The sequence below is a fragment of the Oncorhynchus keta genome, chromosome 9 (assembly GCF_023373465.1).
Source record: "Oncorhynchus keta strain PuntledgeMale-10-30-2019 chromosome 9, Oket_V2, whole genome shotgun sequence".
In the NCBI taxonomy this organism is placed as follows: domain Eukaryota; kingdom Metazoa; phylum Chordata; class Actinopteri; order Salmoniformes; family Salmonidae; genus Oncorhynchus; species Oncorhynchus keta.
The window spans coordinates 29,929,219-29,948,191 of NC_068429.1; the positions used below are offsets into that span (position 1 = coordinate 29,929,219).

General features: G+C 42.2%; 3 protein-coding genes across 4 annotated transcripts; all 3 read left to right on the forward strand.

The window, feature by feature from the left end:
* Positions 1-556: 556 nt before the first annotated feature.
* Positions 557-4,255, forward strand: LOC118387474 (pseudouridylate synthase 1 homolog). 2 transcript variants are annotated; one of them, XM_035775869.2, is made up of 6 exons: positions 557-736; positions 1,402-1,634; positions 2,432-2,569; positions 2,762-2,864; positions 3,177-3,874; positions 4,072-4,255. In XM_035775869.2, the coding sequence occupies exons 2-6, from the start codon at positions 1,434-1,436 to the stop codon at positions 4,108-4,110; spliced, it is 1,179 nt and encodes a 392-aa protein (XP_035631762.1). In that variant the 5' UTR covers positions 557-736; positions 1,402-1,433; the 3' UTR covers positions 4,111-4,255. The 2 variants fall into 2 exon arrangements, with proteins under 2 accessions (XP_035631762.1, XP_035631763.1); XM_035775870.2 differs by lacking the exon at positions 557-736 and adding an exon at positions 1,113-1,240.
* Positions 4,256-4,538: 283 nt separating this feature from the next.
* On the forward strand, positions 4,539-13,760 carry noc4l (nucleolar complex associated 4 homolog). Its single transcript, XM_035775868.2, has 15 exons — positions 4,539-4,726; positions 4,893-5,013; positions 6,559-6,665; positions 7,583-7,690; positions 8,002-8,151; positions 8,376-8,478; positions 9,404-9,438; positions 9,544-9,594; positions 9,694-9,805; positions 12,055-12,115; positions 12,370-12,480; positions 12,605-12,768; positions 12,942-13,024; positions 13,119-13,232; positions 13,487-13,760. Exons 1-15 carry the CDS (start codon positions 4,574-4,576, stop codon positions 13,610-13,612), a joined length of 1,599 nt encoding a protein of 532 aa, XP_035631761.1. The 5' UTR covers positions 4,539-4,573; the 3' UTR covers positions 13,613-13,760.
* Positions 13,761-14,002: 242 nt separating this feature from the next.
* LOC118387477 (vacuolar protein sorting-associated protein 29) lies at positions 14,003-16,742 on the forward strand. The gene is made up of 4 exons (XM_035775873.2): positions 14,003-14,148; positions 15,690-15,881; positions 16,006-16,241; positions 16,394-16,742. The coding sequence occupies exons 1-4, from the start codon at positions 14,146-14,148 to the stop codon at positions 16,509-16,511; spliced, it is 549 nt and encodes a 182-aa protein (XP_035631766.1). The 5' UTR covers positions 14,003-14,145; the 3' UTR covers positions 16,512-16,742.
* The last annotated feature ends 2,231 nt before the right edge of the window (positions 16,743-18,973 follow it).

The window sequence follows — 18,973 nt, forward strand, 5'->3', positions numbered from 1 at the left end:
TGGCCATGCTGTAGGTGATGTAACGGTCTGTTACTGTACATGCAATATTCTTTGTGTACTTCACTGGACAGAGGCTACTATCTGGTTTTGTGATAAAACATAGGTGTGGTTGAATTTATTCTGCCACTGTGTCTTCTTATTATCTTGGCCTTTAGGCCTATATATCATAGTTGCAAAGCATAGGAATTAACAGGTTATAGAGCAAACAACGCAATTATCACAACACAGGTTGTAATGTGGCTTGAAATCATCATCACATCTGGTTGGCAAGCATGTGAATGGTTTGTGTCTGGAGTGTATAGTAGATGAAATGGTGAAACATGTTATATTGTTGTATGTTGAAGAGAGGTGAAAGGCTATGGTTATTGAGTTTGGAAAGGGATTTTAGAAGTTAGTAGGGCTCTTTTTTTCTCAGAAGTAATGAGTCAGGTAGAAGGATTTAGAAATGTGGAGCTTATGTTGTAAACCGTGATTGACCACACACTCCAGCACAGTAAGTGGCGGCATGCACCTTTAACGTTTGTTTGCGGAACCGCCATTATATCATAGAAGAAGGAGAAGGTCAAAGTTGATTTTGCCCATGTGTGTCGCTGTTGCTGCCTGCAGTGATAGCTATCTAGCTTGTAAAGGGTTTCTTGCATTTTTGTTTCAGATTGTACAGCTGTCGTAAATGGATTAACTGCCAAAGTTGTGCTATAAGCAAGACGTGTATTTAACGATTTTTCGTGGATCACACGTGAGTCTCCTGCAAAGGATTGTTCCTATTTATTGCTGGTCATGGTAGCTAGTTAGCTGGCTAGGTAGCAAACCATAGGCAATTTGTATTTGTTGTGTGAGGAAGCTAGTTTGCCGTGCTGAATCGGTAACGATAGCTAGCTGTCTCCTATTTCGATCTTCAGAACTTAAAACATTAGCATATGTCATTTAAATTATCACTTGAGAAATGATGAATATTTGTCCACCAGTGTTGCGTATCAGAAGCAACAGTAAACCTAATTGAACGAAATGATCTGACTACTTTGGAAGAAAGTCAAATTAAGAGAATCCATATTGTTGTGGTGTTCTAATGTTCGTAAACTTTCATGTAATGATGACCATTAGCTCCTCCTCCTCCAGGCAGGAAGTCATGTAGATCTGAAATGATTGGATATGTTGTCTGTAGTGATTCTAGAGTACCTAGGGATAAGGGTCTAGGTATCGATTTCAGCCTTAATCCCACGGTTGGATTTCATTTTAGAAGGTTGTTCCCTCCGTTCTGGTCTCCTTCACTCCCCTTCTCGGATATGATTTTTTTTTTTAGATATGAAGTGATTTATTAGGTGAAAGGAACAGGGTGGAAACTCTAGCTCTTATCTCACTCACAATACTATCCCTTTAACTAGCTATCTGTGTTTTCACCAGGTTGGCTTTACAAGTGTGCAGGGATCCGGTGGATGATGAGTGAAGAAGGGTCAGGAAATATGCTGATCAAGCCACTGAAACGAGTGGAGGAAGAAAATGGAGAGTCGGGTGAGAATGGACACATCAGAAAGAAGCTGAAGTCTGTAGAACCAACTGGCAATGAGAGGAAACACCCCAAAAGAAAAGTGGTCCTGCTTTTGGCATATTCAGGCAAAGGTTACTACGGTATGCAGGTTGGTATTAATCTTAATATTTTCATAAAGGGATGATTTAATAAAAATAGCTAGTCCTCCATTTAGGTGCAGCTTTCTAAATATACTGAACAAAAATATAAACTCAACATGTTGGTCCCATGTTTCATGAGCTGGAATAAAAGATCCCAGAAATGTTCCATACGGACATTTGTTTACAACCATATTAGTGAGCATTTCTCTTTTGCCAAGATAATCCATCCACCTGACAGGTGTGACATATCAAGATGCTTATGAAACGTTTGATCATTACACAGGTGCACCTTGTGCTAGCGACAATAAAAGGCCACTCTAAACTGTGCACTTTTGTCGCACAACACATTGCCACAGATGTCTCAGGTCTCAGGGATCGTGCAATTAACATGCTGACTGCAGGAATGTCCACCAGAGCTGTTGCCAGAGAATTTTAATGTTCATTTTGCTACCATTGGCAATGCGTCCAACCGGCCTCACAACAGCAGACCATGTGTAACCACTCAAGCCCAGGACCTCCACATCTGGCATCTTCACTTGTGAGATCATCTGAGACCAGACAGCTGAAGAAACAGGAGTATTTCTGTCTGTAATAAAGCCCTTCTGTGGGGGAAAAACATTCTGATTGGCTGGGCCTGGCTCACCAGTGGGGGGTTGTATGCCCACCCTTGGCTGCTCCCCTGCCGAATCATGTGAAATCTATAGATTAGGCCCTCATTTCAATTGACTGATTTCCTTATATGAACTGTAACTCGTTGAAATTGTTGCGTTTAGATTGACTTAATCTGCTGTGTTTTGTGTTTCAGAGAAATGCTGGATCCTCCCAGTTCAAAACCATTGAGGATGAGCTGGTCACAGCACTGATTAAGTCTGGGTGCATCCCAGACAACCATGGAGATGACATGAAAAAAATGTCGTTCCAAAGATGTGCGAGAACAGACAAGGTATGGGAGGCAAGCATGGAAAAGGCTTAGTAGCTGTCTGCCCAAATGCATCCCTTGAGCAAGTATCCTTACATTTGTTTTATACCTGAAGAAATGAAATGCACAGGAAAAGACATACACTTTGTGTGGCCTCAAACACAAATTCATTGTTATTTCCTTGCTTTGTGATCAGCTTAATTTGTTTTCTGTCAGGGTGTTTCTGCAGCAGGTCAAGTGGTCTCTCTAAAACTGTGGATGATTGAAGACGTAATGGAAAAGATCAACTCCAATCTTCCACCACAGATCAGAGTGCTGGGTGAGATCGCACTGCTTCCTGTCAAATGTGTTGGAGACAAGCCTAAAACCGTCACAAAACAGCCTATGGTTCTTGTATAAAGACTAGGAGGTCTTGGTGGTCCCTTTTGGGAAGTAATTGATTCAAGGTGTTATGTGAAAATGTGTTGGACATGCACTGACAATGCAATGTTGTTTGTCCAATGCTGTTTATTCTGCCTATTGGCATGAACATATAATAAAAACAATTGATATCAAAAAGAAAACTTTAAAGACAAGAACGGTTTAGTTACCAATGTTGTTCTGCATCGTTTGTGATCTTTTGTCCCTATAGGTCTGAAACGAGTGACTGGGGGCTTCAATTCTAAAAACAGCTGTGATGCCCGCACATACTCCTATATGCTCCCCACTGTGGCCTTCTCCCCAAAGGACTATTACACCAACAATTCTGCTGCATTCCGCCTTGAGCCAGAGACACTGCAGAGAGTAAACCAGCTGTTTGGCAGCTACAAGGGCACCCATAACTTTCACAACTTCACCTCCCAGAAGGCCGCGCGGGACCCCAGCGCCCGCCGCTACATCACAGAGATGTCCTGTGGTGAGCCCTTTGTGCGTGGCGGCGCCGAGTTCGCAGAGATTACTGTGCGTGGCCAGAGCTTCATGATGCATCAGATCCGGAAGATGATCGGCCTGGTGATAGCTGTGGTGAAGGGCTATTCGGGGGACGAAGTGTTAAAGCGAAGCTGGGGTGAGGAGAAAGTGGACGTGCCCAAAGCCCCTGGGCTGGGCCTGGTTCTGGAGAAGGTGCACTTTGACAGGTACAACAAGCGGTTTGGTGGGGACGGCCTCCATGAGTGCCTGGAGTGGACTGAAGAGGAGCAGGCCATCTTGGCTTTCAAGGAGGAGCACATCTACCCCAGCATTGTGGAGACAGAGTGCAAGGAAGGGTCCATGGCTAGCTGGATGGCCACACTGCCCATACATGACTTTGAGGCAACTGCAACAGGAGCGCAGGATAAGGATAGGGAGCAGGTGGGTGAATACAACACAATTATATATTTGCCAGTTCAATTATCAGTGGTTCTTTGTCCTACAAAATGTTTAACATTATTAGATGAATCATCAACTATAAGCACTTAACACCCAGACCTCATAAAACCTGCTGTGTTTTTGGGAGGTGCCATCACCCTCCCTTTTTTGAAACTCATAAAACCATTTTCCATTTTCAGGATGATGAGGAGGGCAATAGATCAGATTCTGCACTTTGAAGTCTCTGGCAAGTGGAAAGACACCTTTTGCTTTGCTGTATCTCAAGAATGAGCTTTTGTTTTGCTATGGAAATGCTTTGTCAGTAATGCCACTGATTTACCCAATAATGAAGACATTTTAATAAACATTTTTGTTATTTTTAAACCATTGTGTGAATCCTTTCTCGTAATCTTTAACACATTTTTAAGGATTTGTTAGTTGGATGTGTTTCATGAAACAAACACAAATTGATAAGACATGTAGGTCTAAGACAGGATGCAATGATAGGAATGATGGTGTTTTATAAATCTTTCAATTTGTTTTGGAATGTCACATGTAAATTATGGAAGTACATTTGTTACAGTACAGCTAGAATATTTATTTTAGATATTTGGCCAGGCCCAGCACAGTATTACACGCCGACCGCAAGGGGGCGAAATTAGAACGTAAAGGACATCAACACTACCCTCATCTGGGGGAAAAATGGCGGCTTCGAAGAGGTGCAACGTGAGTTCGGAGAACTTAACCGTAAATGATGTGAAAACACCTAAAATAGACATCAACGGTAAAGTAGATCTGATTATTCAGAGCAAGAAACATGCCAACGATGTGTTCGACGTTCTTGAGTATCTTCAGGTATGTAACTTAACAGAAACGGTCTAATGTGCGTGTTCAATGTTAGCTTTGACTCTTGGTTTTGGAAAGCTAGCTAGCCCCCCCCCATATTTGGCCCCATGGTTCTCATGGTGATTGACGATATATATTACATACCAATGCACATTCTCCCCACTTTCATCCTCAGTCAGAGAAAGAGAAGAACGTTGTTTGTGCGATTGATGGATGTACTAAACTGTTCAGCACGTTGTTGGAGAGGGGAGAGCTGTATGTTGGGCAACTGCCCAAAGAAGAGTTGTTGATTGGTGGTGAGTATCAGTTATGCTCTGCAACAACAGATCTGGCAACCAGAAAAAAAGGTATACTAAAAATATATAAACGCAACTAGAAACAATTTTACTGAGTTACAGTTCATATAAGGAAATGAGTCAATGGAAATAAGTTCATTATGGTCTAATCTATTGATTTCACATGACTGGGCAGGGGTGCAGCCATGGGTGGGAGCCAGGCTCATCCACTGGGGAGCCAGGCCCAGCCACTGGGGAGCCAGGCTCAGCCACTGGGGAGCCAGGCTCAGCCACTGGGGAGCCAGGCTCAGCCACTGGGAAGCCAGGCTCAGCCACTGGGGAGCCAGGCTCAGCCACTGGGGAGCCAGGCCCAGCCAATCAGAATGGCTTTTTCCTCACAAAAAGGCTTTATTGCAGACAACAATACTCCTCGGTTTCATCAGCTGTCTGGGTAGCTGGTCTCAGACTATCCCGCAGGTGAAGAAGCCGGATGTGGAGGTCCTGGGCTGGTGTGGTTACACGTGGTTGTGAAACCGGTTGAGGCAGCTTATGGTAGAGAAATGAACCTTCAGTTCTCTGGCTACAGCTCTGGTGGACATTCCTGCAGTCAACATGCCAATTGCATGCTCCCTCAACTTGAGACAGCTGTGGCATTGTGACAAAACTGCACATTTCAGTGTCCTTTTATTGTCCCCAGCACAAGGTGCACCTGTATAACGATCATGCTGTTTAATCAGCTTCTTGATATGCCACTCCTGTCAGGTGGATGGATTATCTTGATACAGGAGAAATGCTCACTAACAGGGATGTAAACAAATTTGTTCACACAATTTGGGAGAATATTTTTTTCTGTGTGTGTGTATGGATCATATCTGGGATCTTTTATTTCAGCTCATTTAAAATAATGTTATTTCACCTTTATTTAACCAGGTAGGCCAGTTGAGAACAAGTTGTCATTTACAACTGCGATCTGGCCAAGATAAAGCAAAGCAGTTCGACACATATAGCAACACAGAGTTACACATGGAGTAAAACGAACATACAGTCAATAAGTCTATATAGAAAAATAAGTCTATATACAATGTGATCAAATGAGGTGAGATAAGGGAGGTGAAGGCAATAAATAGGCCATGGTGGCAAAGTAAATACAATATAGCAATTAATACACTGGTAGATTTGACAGATGAGTGTGCACAGTAGAAATACTGGGGTGCAAAGGAGCAAAGTAAATACAGTAGGGGAAGAGGTAGTTATTCGTACAATTTATAGATGGGCTATGTACAGATGTGAGCTGCTCTGACAGCTGGTGCTTAAAGCTAGTGAAAGCTGATGAAACATGAGACCAGCACTTTACATGTTGTGTTTTATATTTTTCTTCAGTATTTTTGTGGCATTTCCTCACCAAGTACAAGGACAACGTATGTAGTCTGTTTGGGAATGTATTTTGTTCAGTTACATCTATAGAGTTAGACTTTGCAACAAAAAAATATACCTTTAGGTGTCTTGTATCTCTATGTTGCTTGGGCCTCAGGCTATGCCGGTGACTGACTTTTTGTGTCCTGGCAGGTGATCGCAGTGCGGATGAGAAGTACTGCATGTTCATGCGCCACCGATACAACGGTTGTTTGGAGCTGCTGCTGGAGCACATCAGCCATGAATCATACCAGATTAAGGCGAGTTACCTTTTTGTCAACACCAAAAGTTCATTGTTTGGGCCAGGGGGGGAAGACTGGCCTGGTCCCAGATCTGTTTGAACTCTTGCCTACTCCTTCGCACTCAATTTCATAAGGAGTTTGCGAGAGAACAGAAACACTGGCAACCAGGCTAAGAAAACTCTGGGCCCTAGTTAGTCCCAATTGTGGTACATAGGGGGAAAAAACAACAAAATGTCCCTTGTCGGTCACAAATGTTGTATAAAATTATATTTGAACGTACTCTGCCGATTGGCCACCAGGTTTGTCCTTCAGTGGGTTGAAATTTGACACAAAATATCCACAGGAAACTATTATTAAAACGAAAAAGTCTCAGTCTGTGGCAATCAAGAGTTGTTTGCTCTTGACCTAAAGCACGTGTACAAGACGGAAGTACATGCACTTAATGCATTCATACTAACTGAAGTCTTGCAGGTGTTTACATGGTTTTGCACATGTGCTCGGGGTATACATTTCAACAGCAGTACTGGCACTCTAAAAAGTCTGGTAAGTAATACTTTCCTGTGGATATTTTGTCAAAAATGTTGACCCACTAAAGGACCAACTGCACAGACAACTGTTTAAGTAAGTTAAAATTGTATTTTATTTAACATTCTGGCTTGTAATTAAACTTTTTGCAGTGCTTTGTTTCAGACTGTATATCAGTAATTGGTATCTCAGTCTGATTTAGGTCCTAGAATAAAAGGTCAGCTGCTTCATAAGTTCTGATTTATTAGGGCCTGGTGTTTATCTGGGGTCTGGTCACACGGTAAAGAAAAACCATTGGTCCTAATCATTAGTGACGTGTGGTGTGTGTGTGTGAAATGTACTTATTCTAAATGAAGGATTTAGTCAAATGTTGTGTGTTTGGGCTGACGATGCTATTTATTCCGATGCAGGAGAGTGCCCTGTGTGCACTGATGCAGTTTGCCTCCATGGAAGGAAAGTTCCCCCTCCAAGACTTGGACTGGAGTGAACACTACAGTTTCCCAAGAGAACTCATCCAGGTAGGGGTTTCAATTAAATACTGTACTACATGTTAGTTGCCTGGCGCAAGTGTTGCACAATTTAAACTGTCATAAGGGTGCATTTGCGCACCAAAGATGCAAGTTTGAAACTGAACCGCCTGTATTTATGCCATTTATGAGCCGCTTTTATTCAAAGCAACTTAGTCATGTGTGCAGACATTGTTAGTATGGGAGGCACCAGCGGGAATCGATCCCACAATCCTTGGCGTTACAAGCGCTATGCTCCACCGACTGACCCACACCTGTTACATTGAGATTCTGTCTGTAACGATCCGTTGCTCTGTGAACAGGCAGTGGTGGAGCGGCTGCTCTCTCAGGACGAGGATATGGCGCTTCTTATCTCCAGATTTCAGGAGTACCTGGATATGGAGGATGTGCGTTACTACGTCATGAGCTCTGTCCGTGAGAACGTGGGCAGGGTGATGGACAAAACCAAAGGGGTAAGCCCCGCCAGGACTGGTGTCTGTTTGGAGGCTCTAAATGAGATGGTGTATTGTAACTTGTTTAGGTGTTTATTCTATAGCAGTTATGTATTTTTAACATTCTTCACTATTTTGTCTTTAATCACCTCAGTTGACTTGTGCTCCACGCCTTAGCTCAAGTGTTGGGCTGTCATATCTGACTGATGTTGTTTGTTTAGAATGGTCTTGTCTTGTCTCTTCAGGCAGTGATGCCCATTTACCAGAACAATGTGTTCACACTGCTGTCCAATATCAACATGCCTAGCCAGGGGTCAGAACTCACCAACTACATGGTCAAACAGGAAGGTCAGCCTGCTGTTTTGCTCTTATTCTATATATTAAAATGAAAACAATGCATTTTTAGTAACTTGTATGCAACATGTTCTTAAAATTGTCCATATTATTCAATGGGGAAGGTGCATAAAGATGGAGGCCCCCATGTACTTAGCACAAATGCTTAGTTCGTCGTATTGTACATTGCTCAGTTTTTTTTTACAGCATTAGCACAGTATACATGGCCCGAATTCTAGCTCCGAGACAGTAGCAATTTGAAAAAACAAAAAAGTAAATTGTGCTGGTTTACTGGTACATTGAACCATGTTGTGCGCCGTAGTTTAAGAACTCTGTGGGTAATGTTAAAAACAATGATGTCATTTCTGAATTCCTCCATCTTTATGCACCATCACCATTGTTGTGCAAAGGTGCCATTAAATTATCCGAGTAGCTGAGTTGCCAACTTCTCTGGATGCCTCTTCAGCTAAACACCTGAAGCTTCTGTGTATGCGTGGGATTCTCTACGCACAGATGTGTTTAGCTGCTCAGGAGCGATGATCAGACGTCTTTGTCTGGTGTAGCCGGCAACCTTCGACATGTTGTAGAAAAGATGATTGAACAAACTTTGTCTGTTGTAACAGTAGGCTATTATAAAACGTAAGCACAACAGACAGGCAGTCTAAATAGCGATTTAATGTTATTTTTTCATCGTCATTGCAAACATTGGTGAGGCAGACAGGCAGTCAAAGTTGTAATGTTTTTTTTTGGGGGGGGGGGTGAGAAATGAGAAGGGAGGGTGAGCAGCAGCTACGGAGAAAAAGGTGTGTGTAAAATAACACATACACAGAACGGGATTCGGTTCTTTAGCTCTGGGGAAGAAGCTTCCAGACTTCCTTCTGTTGCGCAGCCTCAGCCTTAACTTATTGTGTGATTGTTTGCCCCTTGGTTCATTTTACAGCTAAACATGAAGACTGGAAAGCAGCCAAACTAAAAGTAAGCAAAGCCCCCCATCATCTGGAGAAAACATGCTTTTTGTGTCTCATGATTAGAAGTATTGCTATAACTGTTAATGTAATGATTATATCTCCTTCCCATCAGGAACACAAGCGTACCTTTGAGCGGTTGTGGCTCGGGTTTCTGAAGTATAAGGTATAAGATCCACTTTAACATATAGACCACCTTTGAACTTGTCTTTTGTTCCAGTCTAGAGTCCCAGATTTTCAGTCTCATGTCTTTCATACCCTGTAGTTGCCCAGCAACATGTACAAGAAGGTGCTGGTGATCCTCCATGACTCCATCCTGCCCCACATAAGCAATCCCACACTGATGATCGACTTCCTGACTGCAGCCTATGATGTTGGTGAGTTGAGTTTCCATAGTTTGTCACCTATAGAACAATCTGTACTGAAAGAGAAGAGTACTACGAGAAATACAGTGCCTTGCGAAAGTATTCGGCCCCCTTGAACTTTGCGACCTTTTGCCACATTTCAGGCTTCAAACATAAAGATATAAAACTGTATTTTTTTGTGAAGAATCAACAACAAGTGGGACACAATCATGAAGTGGAACGACATTTATTGGATATTTCAAACTTTTTTAACAAATCAAAAACTGAAAAATTGGGCGTGCAAAATTATTCAGCCCCTTTACTTTCAGTGCAGCAAACTCTCCAGAAGTTCAGTGAGGATCTCTGAATGATCCAATGTTGACCTAAATGACTAATGATGATAAATACAATCCACCTGTGTGTAATCAAGTCTCCATATACATGCACCTGTGATAGTCTCAGAGGTCCGTTAAAAGCGCAGAGAGCATCATGAAGAACAAGGAACACACCAGTGTGACGACCCTCCCACTCTGTCTGCCGTATTCTCTCTTTGTTCTTGTTTCCTTATTAGGATGCCGGTGGGCGGAGTTGGGAGGGTCGTCAGCTACATGGGAGACACCTGGGCCAGGTGTCTCCCAGGATAAATAGACCTCTTCCACATTCATGGAAGAGACTCTCTCCATGCAGACACCTTTTGTAGATTGTGTTGTGGTTCTTGGTGGCCTTTTGTTTGTTTGCTTTGGCACCTTTCATCACCCTGCATTATCACATTCATGCATGCAAAACACTCACTTACACTACTGATTACTGATTACACACACCATTGTATATTATACTTAGTTGCTTTAGTTAATAAATATATATTTTGCTACTCCTTATCTCCACGGTGTCTCCCTTTGTTACGGGCTTTGAGCCGGTTCGTGACACCAGGCAGGTCCGAGATACTGTTGTGAAGAAGTTTAAAGGCCGGATTTGGATACAAAAAGATTTCCCAAGCTTTAAACATCCCAAGGAGCACTGTGCAAGCGATAATATTGAAATGGAAGGAGTATCAGACCACTGCAAATCTACCAAGACCTGGCCGTCCCTCTAAACTTTCAGCTCATACAAGGAGAAGACTGATCAGAGATGCAGCTAAGAGGCCCATGATCACTCTGGATGAACTGCAGAGATCTACAGCTGAGGTGGGAGACTCTGTCCATAGGACAACAATCAGTCGTATATTGCACAAATCTGGCCTTTATGGAAGAGTGGCAAGAAGAAAGCCATTTCTTAAAGATGTCCATAAAAAGTGTTGTTTAAAGTTTGCCACAAGCCACCTGGGAGACACACCAAACATGTGGAAGAAGGTGCTCTGGTCAGATGAAACCAAATTTGAACTTTTTGGCAACAATGCAAAACGTTATGTTTGGCGTAAAAGCAACACAGCTCATCACCCTGAACACACCATCCCCACTGTCAAACGTGGTGGCAGCATCATGGTTTGGGCCTGCTTTTCTTCAGCAGGGACAGGGAAGATGGTTAAAATTGATGGGAAGATGGATGGAGCCAAATACAGGACCATTCTGGGAGAGAACCTGATGGAGTCTGCAAAAGACCTGAGACTGGGACGGAGATTTGTCTTATAACAAGACAATGCTCCAAAACATAAAGCAAAATCTACAATGGAATGGTTCAAAAATAAACATATCCAGGTGTTAGAATGGCCAAGTCAAAGTCCAGACCTGAATCCAATCGAGAATCTGTGGAAAGAACTGAAAACTGCTGTTCACAAATGCTCTCCATCCAACCTCACTGAGCTCGAGCTGTTTTGCAAGGAGGAATGGGAAACCATTTCAGTCTCTCGATGTGCAAAACTGATAGACACACCCCAAGCGACTTACAGATGTAATCGCAGCAAAAGGTGGCGCTACAAAGTATTAACTTAAGGGGGCTGAATAATTTTGCACGCCCAATTTTTCAGTTTTTGATTTGTTAAAAAAGTTTGAAATATCCAATAAATGTCGTTCCACTTCATGATTGTGTCCCACTTGTTGTTGATTCTTCACAAAAAATACAGTTATATCTTTATGTTTGAAGCCTGAAATGTGCCAAAAGGTTGCAAAGTTCAAGGGGGCCGAATACTTTCGCAAGGCACTGTATATTATTTGTGGTGTACCAAGTGTGTTAGAACTTCTGTAATACAGCCATACTCATCACCCACAGTGGTATTCTGTGTAGCTTTATTTTGTACGACAGGGAAAGTTAATTCCTTGTATATTGTTTTTTCTGTGTCTGTACAGGAGGGGCAATCAGTCTGCTGGCTCTCAATGGCCTGTTTGTGCTCATCCATCAGCACAACCTGTGAGTATTCCACACTCTTAGTGCAGAAGGTACTGAACCAGCAAACATGGTTTTCCTCAGCTTCTGAAGGTTTAGGTTTTTGCATTGGATGCAAACTATTTAAACAGAGGTAGACATTACCCACTATCATAGGAACAAAAAAAACCTGGTCCTAGCTATTGAATATTTTTAAGTTGGAGTTACTTTCCCTCAACACTAGAGTCAAGTGACTATTCGAGTAATAACCGTTTAAGTGTGTGCCTGTGTGTTTGCAGAGATTATCCCGATTTCTACAAGAAGTTGTACAGCCTGCTGGAGCCCTCTGTTTTCCATGTGAAGTACAGAGCACGCTTCTTCCACTTAGCGAACCTCTTCCTCTCCTCCACGTAAGACCTCTGTCATGATCACTCCATTAACTATCGATGACTGGCATTTTATCATCACGCTTTCTGTAAATCAGTTAACAGTTATCAACTATTTGTCCATGGTGTCTTTTCGTTCTCTCTCCAGTCACTTGCCAGTCTACTTGGTGGCAGCGTTTGCCAAGCGTCTGTCCCGCCTGGCCCTCACGGCGCCACCTGCTGTTCTGCTCATGGTACTGCCCTTCATCTGCAACCTGATCCGCCGCCACCCTGCCTGCCGAGTCCTCATTCACCGGCCTAGTGCAGCAGACGGTAAGTGTCCCCATTTCACCCCATACATTCACCTGTCTGGAGATGGGAATGAATTCATTTGATTATGATGATAATGTTGATGTGGTGGTTTGACATATAGGCTAGGTCTTAAAAGGGCTTTCCAATAGATAGGTTGTTTGACATGGCTTGTCATTTCCTGTGTGTTTGGACAGAAGCCTGTGATGACCCTTACCTGATGGAGGAGGAGGACCCCTCCCAGTGCCACGCCCTGGAGAGCAGCCTGTGGGAGCTTCAGGTGTGTAGGGGTATCCAGAGAAACAAGAACATGATACATAGAGATGAACACAGCCAAACTCACTGTGCTCTTACCTTTCCTCTCCTGAGTGTAGACCCTGCAGAAGCATTACCACCCTGATGTGGCCACGGCTGCCATGGCGATCAACAAGCCACTGTCACAGCAGGAGGATGCCATCAGTGAGCTGCTGGAGCTATCCACCTATGAGGTGAGGTGACATGACCAAACTCAATGTCCTTCCGTCCACTTTTTGGTCCTCATGGTGATTCACATTCCCAAGTGGTTTTACTTTGTTGGGGAGGATATTAATCTCAATTGTAACGTGTAATGTCTTATCATTTGTTAGCATGTTACTTTGTCAGTGTATTGGTGTCTGTCACTGTAAATTGTGTGCATACATGTGTACATGCATGGCTTTGATCATGTTGTTGATGGAATGTGGCTCTGTGTCTGTGCACACAGCTGATGGAGCGGGACCTGAAGCATAAGCAGAGCAAGACTGTGCCGCTGGAGTTTGACCCTGCCACCCAGCTGCTGCAGGGCTCTGGGGGGGTGGGGGTGCTGGGCCTGAATTTCTCTCTAGAGTAGAGACAAACAACCCCAGGACACTCGCACACCTAGCTCTGTGGACCTCACTGTCTCTCCCCCGTATCCCCTTTTCATTCCACATCCACGATTACATATTTCTGTTTGGAATTAGTTAAATAAACCAATAAACCTTTATAGAAAACTGTGAGCTGTGTTTATAATTTAGGCTTATTGTCAGATAAGATTTACAATGTTTTGTAGCTGTTGACTCATTGGTGTGAATGTCTGCAATCTCTGTGAGACTGATATAATTTTATACAGAATTTAAATGTTTGACAGGGAGGGAGTAGCACTTGAAAGATACATTCACAACTCATTATGTCTATAATGCATTCGAATGGGGTCATTGAGATAGAAAGTAAAGCAATGAATTTTAAAAAATGGCAGGAATCCACCGTGCTCACGTTCGAGTATGTTCGACATTGGCCTCCGTAGGATTGCTCGGCATTCATTGGCTGATTGCGTGACTTGCTGCTAACGTCATTACGTTTTCTTGCGTAGCTGCTTCCTGAAGCCCAACAGCAAAATAGACGATGGTAAGTGAAAATAAATTAAATATTTGATTTTTTTACCTTGTTTATTTTTCGTGAACATTGCTTGTATGTGGATGTATGGACTAATTGATTTGTGACCGTAAACTCTTATCTCTATATCCCAGCATATAAAGCATGTTGGTCTGCTAGCTAGCCCGAGATGGATGAACGATGATCACATGACAAAAAAGTGGTCTGAATAACAACGCAGTACTGCTCAAATCAATCACCTTTTCAATCTGCATTGGGTTCTACTTTAAATTTGTCATTGTCTGTGAATCTGTGTGATGAGATTGAGTTTGCTCGAGTAGCTAACGTTAGCTAATTTCCTTCTCCATGTCTCAGCTAGCAGGTGATTTCTTCATTTTCTCTGGTTGTTTAACTACCACCATGTCACTTCTCATGCCTACTCATCGCAGCAAGTTACGTATTTAAATTCAGTCATTTTAGTTTGATTTCAACTTTATGGACCTTTTGACATTTTGTGTCAGTGCACAAACCCAACGTTAGTGTTTGGTAGGGGCACTACTATAATCACTCACGCTATAGTTATGATCTTACTTGCAACCCACTAACAATTAAGGCTATCATCTATTGTCACCTTACTAACACTTATTTGTTTGGAATGTTTCCTTAAATTAAAAATTAAGTTTTCACTATTTTCCCACCTGGTTTTATTTTTTCCTTTCCTATCTTTGATTTTGCTTCATGTCAATCTCTCCACACACATCCTGCTTCCCACCCCTGTTACCCACCCTACCCCTTCTCCAATCTTCTTCTGCTCTGTATTCAGGCTGGTCACCGGGTAAGTGCACGCTCTCTGTGTTGGACCCTGTACTCTGCCTGTTCTACCTCTTCTGGAGGCTTGTTTTGCAGACTAATGGAGGGATGCCTGTCATCGTAACACCCCATACCTCGCTAAACTCTAAGGGTTAGCCTTGTAATTTTGTCCTGGTAATAAAGACATTTTCCATACTAACACACATACACACCAAGAATGTTGCCATGCAGGTTATTGAGCAATCGGTTTGATACATTTAGAGGCAACTCTAAAAACAAACTGTTATTTTGGGTACACGCCCTTTGCTGGATGGTTGGTGATGTAGTATGACCTTTCTAATGTGTGATGTGGAAAAACAAATACGCCTTAATTATTTGTTCGCTGTTCAGACAAACTGATATATCTGTGGGGATAGAGTATTCTGCGGAATTGGACAAGAAGCTTTAGTCCTTGATCAAATTGGCAACAATCTTCTAATTACCATGGAGTATTGATATACCCTACTCGAGAACTTAGTTATCTTCCAACTCAAGGACCAAAGTTGTGGCATTTTTAAGATTAATTGAAATTCAATACGACAGACTTGTTGAACATTTGCAAGTCACATGTTGAATTTAATTTCCTGAGTTGACTGAGTTGAAATGGTATGGACTCAACTTGATGTCATCCTCCTTATGGACAGCCTACATTTTGTAAGTATGACAGGGCTCCCTCCTGTAACTGCCAACATATCTCATCTCTCCATCCACTGTTTTGATGCCAGTTGGTCCTGGTGTTAGGTGACCTACACATCCCCCACCGATGCAACACCCTACCAGCCAAGTTTAAGAAGCTGTTGGTGCCAGGCAAGATCCAGCACATCCTCTGTACAGGAAACCTCTGCACCAAGGAGAGCTATGACTACCTGAAGACACTGGCTGGGGACGTACACATTGTCAGGGGAGACTTTGATGAGGTTTTTATATCCGCTTCCCTTATGCTTTATTGCATGATCCATTATATCAAAATATATGTATAATATTTTAATAGGTAAGGAAAGTGGATGAGCTGTGGTGTTTTCTGCCTTCTCTTCCCTATAGAACCTGAACTACCCGGAGCAGAAGGTGGTGACAGTAGGTCAGTTTAAGATCGGCCTGATCCATGGGCACCAGGTGATCCCCTGGGGGGACATGGCAAGCCTGGCCCTGCTGCAGAGGCAGCTCGACGTTGACATCCTCATCTCTGGACACACGCACAAGTTTGAGGCCTTCGAAAACGAGAACAAGTTCTACATCAACCCCGGCTCAGCAACTGGAGCCTACAATGCACTGGAAAGGTAATGGTGGAATTTCTACAAATTAAGCCATTGACATATTTATTGGGTCATTTAGCAGATGTTTTTAAAGTGACTTGGTAAGTTGCTAACTGCTAGCATTACACTGATGTGTAAACATGAGCATTCCTCTCCCCTGTTTGGCTTCTCCTCAGCAACATCATCCCATCCTTTGTATTGATGGACATCCAAGCATCCACAGTGGTGACGTACGTATACCAGCTCATAGGAGATGACGTCAAAGTGGAGAGGATTGAGTACAAGAAATCCTAAACCCAGGGCTGAAAAGGGAGGGGTGAGGCAAGGGGTGCTGTCATTCAGTGTATCGTTTCATTCCTTTCTACCTGCAGCTCCAACTACATAACCACAAAAAATGCTCTACCATAACTGTTTGCTAACTTAACTCTATAAAGAAATGTATAATATTTTATGTCATCCGCATTGGCATGTGTTCCACCCACCATGTCGTGTCTGTAAAAATAAAATTAAAAAATGCAATTGTCACACGCGTTTGCATAATGTCATTCAAATAAATATTTGGTGCCACTTTTTGAATTATATGTATTGTCATGTAAAATGTCCTGTAAGTACATGTAGCTCCATGGCCTTTTATTTTCCTGTAGTGAGCCTTCTCTTACTAATTTCACCCACAATAAGAATCCCATTTCATTCTCAGCCACCTGTTCATATTAAATTGTAAGACAAAGAAAACACTTTTAGGGATACTTCAGGATTTTGGCAATGGGTTAGTATACTAGCAGATACCCATAGACTTCCAGTCATTGCGCTAATACTAGTTAGCATTGGCTTGTGAAACTTGACACAGAGACATAAAATGATATCCACAAGATCATCTGACTCTGGGGAAGTAGATAACAGGCCTCATTACCAACATTTCGAAGTATCCCTTTAACACTTAAAGAAAATTACACCACATGTAAAAACACTGAAAACAAATGAGCGATGCAGTCATATGATTGAGAATAAGTGGTCTTGCTCCCCCATAGACAGTGAGCTCATGCATTCACTCAGTCATCAGCCATTTAACTCCAGGTTGTCTTTTTATGAACACTGATAAAGGCACAGATGTAAGCATGTAGTAAAAAACTGCCCTGAGGACTTTAGTCCTGCTTTCTGGATTTCCTGTCTTTCGATACAGAATAACCTGGTGATGTCCTGTAGGGTTAACCACAGGCAAAAAAAGGACAGTTTTTGACATCAGATTCTAAAAAAGTAAATGCCATACACCTCATTTGTTGATTGGGGATATTTGGTAGAATGGTTGACCCATATGTCCTTTGGTCCACAATGTGGTCGAGGCGTGGTCTTGCTGTGAATTTTGGAATGATGTTAATTTGTCTCATGACTTAACATGGGTGTTCATCCAACTTCTGGATGCACATCTAGGACTCGGTCCTTCTCCCTTATGGAACCTACAAAAAAAAATGTGAATCCTATGAACACTTTTCTTATGCCTCAAACAGGTATGACCACCAATCTTAAACATCATCATCATTGTAGTACTTCACTGTCCCCAACCTCCTTGCAGGATGTGTCCACCATGGTTATAGAGTAACCCCTAGTTTTCTCTGTCCTGCTGCATCTGTGAAGCACATTTTAGGTCATGTTTCTGGATGAGTTTATGTGCATGCTCTGTAAGCATCAGCAATCGTGGATATGTAATGCTTTTGTCCTGGTGTCAGCTCCAAATGCTGTAGTCTTTTAGCCAAGTGTGACATGCCAGTAGCTTGCTGAATCTTTCAGACGTGGCCCAGTGATTGCATCAGGCCTGAATTAATTTGCTGCTTTTTGGAGTGGGAATCAATTCTTTAAAATCAATTTTCAGTAGTTCCAGCATGAGTTCCCATTGATTTGAGCCTTCTTAAGGCTTTAGGAAAACACTACAACATTATGCATTAATGTCAATATGGTTTTGCTTTCCTACTGAGACTAAGGGTCTGGTTGCCTTGGAGCTTGATGTTGACCAAGAGGAGTGGCCCTAGCAAGAAGAGCGGCTGTTACTCCAAGGGAAACCACACTGCTGCCTGCAAATATGCAACATTCTTCATTTTGATATTTGAAATATTTTGATAAAGATGTACCTCACAAATATGCTTGCTGTTTCCACATAATTCTAGTGTTTATTGGTTATTTTGTAATCTCAGTTTTCCCGCAAATTAACGCGCTGCCACAGTCCCTGTTAGAAAAACTCGTCTCAGATTGCAATCTACACATATCATGATATTGAAAACATGTTGTTTTTCCTAAAGTTACATTTCTTTGAATTATGAAATTCTACAATAGAAAATAGGTATTTTCATTGTCTTGATCTATTGAATGTATTTATTGACGAAGTGAATTGACCTATTCTATTACTTTATGTCAATGTTAAATTTAATTGAACGCTATAAACGAATGTAATCTATAACATTTAAATATAACATTAAAATAATTAATTGTACTATTTCAATAAGGGACATAGACACATGATTAGAAACGTGCAATGTAATTTGTCCTATATAGTGTTCAAAACAGGTAATATTGGAAAATGACATCAAGACCATTATTGCACTGAGACAGCCATAAAGTTTTGGCAAGATACCATCATCGTGTTTCATCCGATGCACTCTGACATAGTCTTGGCATTTTCTGCAAATATCACCTGTTTTTTTCATTCAAAACCAGAAGTAGCAATAATATTGACTGACAAAATCTAAATTGCTGTCGATTCTTGA

Coding starts and splice junctions, on each gene's coding strand:
- LOC118387474 (XM_035775869.2), top strand. CDS start 1,434: ATGATGAGTGAAGAAGGGTCAGGAAATATGCTGATCAAGCCACTGAAA. Junction 2,570..2,761: donor GATGTGCGAGAACAGACAAG/GTATGGGAGGCA, acceptor GTTTTCTGTCAG/GGTGTTTCTGCAGCAGGTCA. Junction 2,865..3,176: donor ACCACAGATCAGAGTGCTGG/GTGAGATCGCAC, acceptor TTGTCCCTATAG/GTCTGAAACGAGTGACTGGG.
- noc4l (XM_035775868.2), top strand. CDS start 4,574: ATGGCGGCTTCGAAGAGGTGCAACGTGAGTTCGGAGAACTTAACCGTA. Junction 7,691..8,001: donor TCCCAAGAGAACTCATCCAG/GTAGGGGTTTCA, acceptor CTCTGTGAACAG/GCAGTGGTGGAGCGGCTGCT. Junction 13,233..13,486: donor TGGAGCTATCCACCTATGAG/GTGAGGTGACAT, acceptor CTGTGCACACAG/CTGATGGAGCGGGACCTGAA.
- LOC118387477 (XM_035775873.2), top strand. Junction 15,882..16,005: donor TCAGGGGAGACTTTGATGAG/GTTTTTATATCC, acceptor TCTTCCCTATAG/AACCTGAACTACCCGGAGCA. Junction 16,242..16,393: donor GCCTACAATGCACTGGAAAG/GTAATGGTGGAA, acceptor GCTTCTCCTCAG/CAACATCATCCCATCCTTTG.